Source organism: Triticum aestivum, chromosome 4D, assembly GCF_018294505.1.
Source record: "Triticum aestivum cultivar Chinese Spring chromosome 4D, IWGSC CS RefSeq v2.1, whole genome shotgun sequence".
Classification (NCBI taxonomy): domain Eukaryota; kingdom Viridiplantae; phylum Streptophyta; class Magnoliopsida; order Poales; family Poaceae; genus Triticum; species Triticum aestivum.
Window position 1 is genome coordinate 134531078 of NC_057805.1, and position 8175 is coordinate 134539252.

The window sequence follows — 8175 nt, forward strand, 5'->3', positions numbered from 1 at the left end:
TTGCTTCCCAATTTCAATGGATATTTCGAGATCACCCGACACCATCATCTGATTGCTGATTGCTCTGAATGCAGTTTTTGAATCGCAGTGCAATCGAATGCAATGACCTTGAAGAATTATTCATTAAAGATCAGTCACTGACTAATGAAAGTGAGTTCTTTTTGTTCGCTGTATTTTATCTATAGATAGAATTGAATTAAAGTTTTTGTTGCTCCAAACTTTCTTAGATGTGGACAAGATTGTCGGGTACGCTGTCAGTTATCATCTTAAGCACAATAAAGTCGAAACCTCCAAGGACGGTAAACTTATTATCACGAGCGGAAGGTAATCATGTTGTTGCCAATTTCATTTTTACTGTATTTATTTTTATGTAGTCTTCTCTCTTGAGAGCTAACTTGCTAATTACGGATGACAGCCTTAAGCATGGCCTCGACATGCTACAGAGCATCCATAGTGATAACAAGAGCTCAAAAAAATCGTTAAAGGTACTTGTTGTCTCGCACATTTCAAACTTTATTGTCATTCCCCAAATATTAGTGCTTTTCAGTTTTTTCTACTTCTAAGCTAGTTTCTTCTTAGGATGTTGCCACAGAGAACGAGTTTGAGAAAAGGCTTCTGGCAGATGTTATACCACCGAATGATATTGGAGTCACCTTTGATGATATTGGTGCGTTGGAGAATGTAAAGGAAACATTGAAGGAGTTGGTGATGCTCCCACTGCAAAGGCCGGAATTGTTCTGCAAAGGGCAGTTAACGAAGGTAGTAAAAAAAACTAGTATTCACATGGTCTCATACATGGGGCTTAAGTTCTTTTTCCAATTGTAGGTTGCATGCCATGATAGAAATTTAACAGCCCTTTGTTAAAAACAACAAGACAACATATTTACTCTTGCTATTCCATATTATCAGTACTAAAAAGATTCCAAACCAATAATAATAATAATAATTGCTCCCCAAAATATAAGGCAAGCTTGACTTTCTTGGTCTTCAACACACAACTTTGACTATGATTTTCACTGATAGTATATCTACAAAATTAACATAAAGGCATAAAATCAAATTATTTTGCAAGGCAAATGATGATACCACTTATACATGGCAAATCTGTGTGGTTTCTCTAGGTAGCTTTGCAGTGTCCCTGTAAGGTTTTCGTTTCAGAATTTTCTAAAGTGTCAGATATTTCAAAGAAATCTGGGCTCTTACAAGGCTAAGCTGGTCTAACTTGATAGATATAGATAAATAAAAATATTTCTTGACTTCTGACAAGAAACTCTTGGCAATAAAATTGGGGCGTGGAGTTTCCAGCCTCTCCTTTATTTATATCTGGTGTTGAAAAAATAGTTCTACTAGTTAATTTGCAACCTGTTTGAAACCAAATTTGAAGATTATGTTGACTACCTAAATTCGTTGTACGGGTTAAGTTGTGATCTTAGAAGTGCCTCCTCTCAATCTATTCCTTGCAGCCTTGCAAGGGAATATTGCTCTTCGGCCCCCCTGGCACTGGGAAAACTATGCTTGCTAAAGCAGTAGCAACTGAAGCAGGCGCCAACTTCATCAATATATCAATGTCAAGCATTACATCGAAGGTATGGTTCCATCTAAAGAACAATGAATGAGGTACATCGTGTGATTCTTGATGCTAAATGCTATTTTGTCTACTACTTTCAGTGGTTTGGTGAAGGGGAGAAATATGTGAAGGCTGTTTTTTCATTAGCAAGTAAAATATCCCCGAGTGTTATTTTTATTGATGAGGTATGGAGAATATTAATTGCTTTTGTTGCCATATTGATTTATCTGACTATTTATATAGCCTATTAAGTGTATAACTTTGGACAGGTCGATAGTATGTTAGGAAGGAGAGAAAATCCTGGGGAGCATGAAGCCATGCGCAAGATGAAAAATGAATTTATGGTAAATTGGGACGGGTTGCGAACGAAAGATAAAGAACGTGTACTGGTTCTTGGTGCCACAAATAGACCTTTTGACCTGGACGAGGCTGTGATTAGGAGGTTCCCCCGCAGGTAGTACTACAGTCTCATGTGCTGGTCTGGGATTATCTAATTGCTGCCTATTCGTTTCTAACGATTTGGTTCATAATAATAATAATTGTTATTGTAGGCTAATGGTAAATTTACCTGACGCATCAAATAGAGAGAAAATTTTGAAAGTTATTTTAGCAAAAGAAGAGTTGGGACAAGATACTGATCTGGAGTCACTTGCTAATATGACTGATGGATATTCAGGAAGTGACCTGAAGGTACATTTGCTGTTTATTTGCGCTCTTTTATCCTTGAGCATCGGAAGTGACATCGCTGATCTGGGTGTGTTTTCAGAATCTATGTGTAACTGCAGCGCACTACCCCATTCGAGAAATCCTAGAGAAGGAAAAGAAGGTAGGCATGTTATCAGTCTGCCTGTGGCATGCATTAAAATGGATACTTTTATAGAAAGGCTCTTTGGTTTACATCATTGTATAGATGGTTTTTTCGTTCCTATGCTTTGGTTAGATTATTTGATTTATATACACTAAACGTTGTTTCCTTGATAATATGTAGGAGAAGAATGTTGCAAAGTCAGAAGGTAGGCCTGAGCCTGCCTTGCATGGAAGCGAGGACGTCCGTCCTCTTAGTTTGGATGACTTCAAATCTGCCCATGAGCAGGTATTTATCATCCATCCCTACCCGATCCCTGCTTGTTTCATCATTGCTTTATGATGATGATAGGATAATCTGTGCGTTTACCACACGTAGGTTTGCGCGAGCGTGTCATCTGATTCGGCAAACATGAATGAGCTTGTCCAATGGAACGACCTCTACGGCGAAGGAGGTTCAAGGAAGAAGAAAGCACTGAGCTACTTCATGTGAGAGCTCTCACAAGAATGTGCCATATTGTACAGTCGCTATACTACCCCTCCCTCCTCGGCAGGTGCATCTTGGCGACTTGTCCGGCCAAAACCAGTCGGGTTTTTCCTCCTCTCCCCTTCAGGAGCAGCGGCCGCCTACCATCCTGATCCTCCTCCCTCCCGTGTAATTAAAATTGTGCACCGAGTCTGGGTTATTTATCAGCTTCTGTTTGTTCCTATTAACTTCAAAAAAGAGAATCCTCCATCCTCCTCTCTTGATCACCTGCCTGTTTGCAGCCAATTGTCGTTGAGCTTGGCTGTAGGCCCCTTGTGTGCACCTATGTACATGTTTAATGAAAGGGCATGGAATAAGAACCTTTTCCTCTTGTAGACAGTCTGATGATTCTTGCTGACGATAACCGGCCATAGATTTGACTTTTTTTGGTATTATCATTTTTGTTAGGGAATGCCATTCGGCTAGCTTTATTGAACTTCAAAAACTGATACATCATTTATCATCGCTGGCATGATAAGACTGGTGGGTCATCATCCCACACATTGGTTTCAAATTTATCCTAGCCAGGATATGAGCTACTTCATTTCATTCTCTGTTACAATGTTTATATTTCATCTTGGCAAAACTTGTAGCCAGCAAGGTGCAATCAAAGAAGATCGCTGCAGCCGCAAAAGCTTCATAGTTTCAATCGCATGTTATCTGATTGATATGGTTTCAGTCACCTGCATGTTATCTGATTGAATAATAAACTCATTCAGGCCAATCAGTTGAGCTAGGGTGAAACCCTCTCTCAAAGCATAACGCTTCAGCCGTCATTGCATCTGACACATAGGGAAGACTCAGGATGACGCGACAAATTTTTCATGCGAGTCTCTCACAATGACTTGTGTGTGCCTCTTTCATCATCAACATCAAAAGCAGCATCGACGTTCACTTCCATAAGGCCTTCCGGAGGGCACGCCCAGCCATGCCACAATCCTAGAACCACCACCTTTCCATGAGTGAAATTTGCTGCAAGAGCTCAAATGGTCATAGCTGAACTATGAGGCGTCTATACTGGTCCATTGTGAACGGTTTGCCGTTTGCCGTCTCTCCCACCAAATGTACCATGCAACAGTTAAGATTAATTTCGGTACAAATAATGTTTGGTACACCGACACCCCTCGGCAATATTCCATATAGTGCTCACCACCCAAATAAGCTCCACCGCTTCTTCCACACCCGGGATGATATGTGACCCCTCGACGCCAAGTAAGTTTCTTTCGTGCCTACCAAATCGATAGCTCCATTCCGCATGATAAGCTGAGCGAACACTAAACATCCCGCTCTTAGTGTGGTGCCATGCAACAAAATCTTCAATTCTTGATGGTGCCATAGGAACCTCCAAAATTCTATTCGTATCAATCGGCCCCCAAACAGTTCTCGTCAGACCTTCATCCTATAAACCAGTTACCGAGTCGACAAGATTGCATACCTTTGGCGATGTCAGCCCTAACACAATCATAGGCTAACAATATATTATCCGTAATTAGCCGACCAAGCACAAAAGCCCTTTGGTGATGCCCAATAATTTCTGAAAGTAACACTTTAAACCGATTTGCCAACCTTTTGGAGATCACCTCGTAGACCACATTGACCTATATTGTGAGGTACTTTTAGGATTTTTCTGCCTTCGGAATGATCAGATCATGGTATCATTCCATCCTTCCTGGATACTTCTAGTGTTCACCGCTTCAAGAACTTCTTCAGTTAATTCATCACCCAACATCGACCAAAAGCGTTTATAAGAAACTGCATGCAGACCATCTACCCCGGTGCCTTCAGATCTCCAATTCGGAACAACACTTTTTTAATTTCTTCCCTCGTGAAAGCAGCTCGAAGTCTACCATTCATTTCATTTGTCACTCTTCTATTAACCTAGTCTAGTAACTCATTGCTTGGATCTATAACTTCTAGGGTAAAGAGCCCAGAGAAATAGAATTCAATAAGGTTACTCATACCATCCGGATACCCCACCCCCCACTTTGTTCCAGCATCATCAATAAGATACTGGAAGTATTCATTTTCCCTTCTCACAATAGCAAAATTCTGGAAAAAATTGTACTACCGTCACCATGCCGAAGCCAAGTAGCCCTACCCCACTAGAGGTACTGCAATTCCTCATGTTCGAGTAGCAACTCGATCTTCAACAAGATTTCCTACTGCTCAGCTACACTCTCATCAGACAGAGGCCCTCTCCTCAGATTTTCCAATTTCTCCTTTAGGTGATATATATGCTGACATGGCGCTTTCAACTCTCTTTGATCCCATGCATGCAACTCTTGGTGAACCAATTCCATTTTCTGTGAAAATTTCCTTCCCATACCGGCCGATGTAGCTTTACTCCATGCATTGCTAACAATTAACTCCACCGTTTCCTCCTCAAGCCATCTTGCCTCAACCGACAGGCCTCCCAAATTATGGAGGCCTAATAAGTACACCGACCAATGATCACTTTTAGTACTTTGTCCATTAATAACCGCCACATTTGGATATCGAATATTCCAAGCTGCATTTGCCACAGCTCGATCTAATCTCTCTCACGTCTTTCCTCCGCCCCAAGTGAAATGGTCACCAATGTAACCCGGATCTCCAAGAACGCAGCCAGATAAATAGTCCTGCAATGCTCTCATGTATCTTTGGGCCCTAGAAACTCAACTTTTCTTTTTCTTTCGAGCATAATCTTTCATTAATCACCAAGCAATAACCGTGCTATATCCATCCTCCCATTCAATTCACATATGTACTCCCATAATTTGTACTTATTCTCCCAGCTCGGTTCACCATAGAAACCAGTGAAACGCCAATCTGTCTCATCATTAATAAGCGTCTATGAAATTTGGCTTAATACCATTCACCAGAATTTTTACCCCCCTTCCTCCACATAAGCAGCAAGTTATCACTTCTTCCATCACTCTCATGAACAGTGGCGGAGCTTCCCAGAAAAAACTGGGCGGGCCAGCTCAAAGAAGAACACAACTATCCAGTCTACGAATACCCTTGTTCCTTAGTTTCTCAGTTTTTTGTTGTTGCTTTTATTTTGTTGTTGCTTTTTTTGGTAGACATGCCTTTCTCTAACCTTTGTTTTGGTCGTTACTAGGAACCTGGTTCTCGTTGGTGGCTGTTGTGGTGTGGCCCTGTGGGCATGTCGCTGGTGATCCCATCAGTCATCTGCTGGTTCCGCATAAAAAATGTCACACGGCTGTGCGGTGATAGATCTGCAAGAAAGCCATTGGAAGGGACTGCTCCTTCAGTGTTCCTGTGAAGCTGCTAACCTAGACGAGCACTGTCAGCAATACTAATGAGCATCCAGCGACAACGCTGGAAATGCTACAGGACAATCAGTCAAGAGAGCAGCACGCCAGGCCCAAGAGAAGCATACAAGCGCCAGCGCAGCTACAAGGCCCAGAGTGGGCCCGTTAACTAGATACCATATAGTGGGTCTTGTCCTATGTAACGGGTGGGGAGGCGGCTACGGCCGACACGGGATAAGATAGATGGTGTGAGTGGTTAGCTGGCTCGAGTTCCCCTTCTTCCTTCTTCCATCTTCCTCCTCCCTCCAATTCGAATTCCCCTGTACTGGAACTGAGATCTGAGCATATCAATAAAGCTAGATCGAGTAGAGTAATTTGTTGCTTACAAGCACAAGCAGCTGCGTCTCGACCATTTAGCCAAGTACCTGCTGGCTGCCGGCCCTTGAAAGCTTTTGGATCGACCCTGAAGCAGCTGCCTGCTTATTGGACTGGGCTAAAAGCATATATATTAAAAATTTCACCAAAATCTTGGGCGGGCCATGGCCCAGGTCGGCCCCAACTAAGCTCCGCCCGTGCTCGTGAATCAACATGTCATCAAACTTAAACTTATGCATCAGTTTCATTCCCAATCAAAAATACAAAGGTAAACATGGTGCATGCTAACCCATTATGACTTTTTTTTGGTAAAAATAGCAACAAAAATCAAACAATTCTAAAATTTTGGAATATCAAACTTGGTCGACTGGCTGCCCACGTGTAAGTTTCGCCGAACAATTGATTTTTTTCTTATGTTTTTAATATTCATAGGTTGCACATAGAACCAAGTTCCAAAAATTCTTCCCAACCGGGCATGCTCATCTAAAACTAATAATAAAAAGGAAAAAAAAGAATGGACAAGGGGAAGGGTCGAGAAGGACCCATAAATGCATTAGACAAAGCGGTTCACTTACAAATAAGATCATGAAGAAACTACTCCCTCCGTTCTCAAATATAAGTCTTTCTAGAGATTCCAATAAGTGACTACATACGAAGCAAAATGAATGAATCTATAATCTAAAATATGTCTACATACATCCGTATGTTGTATTCCATTTCAAATGCCTAAAAAGACTTATATTTAGGAACGGAGGGAGTAGAAGTTATAGACAACACCCTCGATCTTATGAAAAGAACCCTGAAAAGAAAATGGAAACGCGATCGAGTCCCATGTGCTTCTCTCATGGAACAATCATCACCGGCGCCAAGGACGAACCACTTGGTCCAGCAAGACCTTTGCGGTTGCTCACCACAGACTGCAACAACAAGCAGTGTTGCGTCCCATGTGGCATCATGGCCAGGAGGAATGAGAATGGCCGCCATTCGGCTCAAAGATTCGACAACTCGTTGGAGGGAACCGACCGGTCAACAAGGGCGTCGTAGCTCCTCCAAAAACCACCATTGATTGAGCTTCAGATCCCCGTCGTAGGTCCTTCCGCAGCACAGGGGACACCAACCTCGCCGGAAGCTGGTACCTGGTGAGATGCCGCAGAGCAAGCCCAAGCCATAGTGGGGGACACGCCGATATCCCCAATCTAGAAATCCGTCATGTTGGATCAACTCGGTGTAACCACACTCTTATTTAGGGAGCTGACAATAGATCCGCCTCCCTCTCCTCCACCACCGCATGCATCATGAAGGCAACGGCGAATTGGATCGGCATAAGGCCAAACACCGTCAAAGCAAATCCAGGCGAACCTAACTTGATAAGACCCAACCTCCCCCCTCCCGCCAAGAAGAGGGAGGGAGGAGTCGAGGGCGACTTGGAGACTTTAAGGGATAGGAAGAGAGGGGAAAGCATAAGAGCCAATTCTACCACACACGCACACAAAAAGCAACCTTACTTGCACGAAAACAAACTAATTCTTGGTAGCAGATTAAGACCACACGTTTTATTCTGTACTTATGCAAGAGGAGCATGACATAGCATGGAATCGTGAGGCAAGCAAATTAAGCTGTGAGCATTTGAGGAAACTCAAACTGCAGGG

The 8175-nt window shown here is 42.6% G+C and overlaps 1 protein-coding gene across 1 annotated transcript in view; it reads left to right on the plus strand.

The window, feature by feature from the left end:
* LOC123096852 (uncharacterized) overlaps positions 1 to 3236 on the plus strand; it is a gene marked incomplete at its 5' end in the record, with an annotated part of 11051 nt that extends 7815 nt beyond the window's left edge. The window contains 11 exon segments of the mRNA XM_044518647.1: positions 75 to 150; positions 228 to 324; positions 416 to 485; positions 580 to 759; positions 1464 to 1586; positions 1669 to 1752; positions 1837 to 2021; positions 2119 to 2257; positions 2334 to 2393; positions 2556 to 2660; positions 2751 to 3236. Of these exon segments, the coding sequence (XP_044374582.1) occupies positions 75 to 150; positions 228 to 324; positions 416 to 485; positions 580 to 759; positions 1464 to 1586; positions 1669 to 1752; positions 1837 to 2021; positions 2119 to 2257; positions 2334 to 2393; positions 2556 to 2660; positions 2751 to 2864 (1233 nt within the window). The 3' untranslated portion in view covers positions 2865 to 3236.
* Positions 3237 to 8175: the final 4939 nt, after the last annotated feature.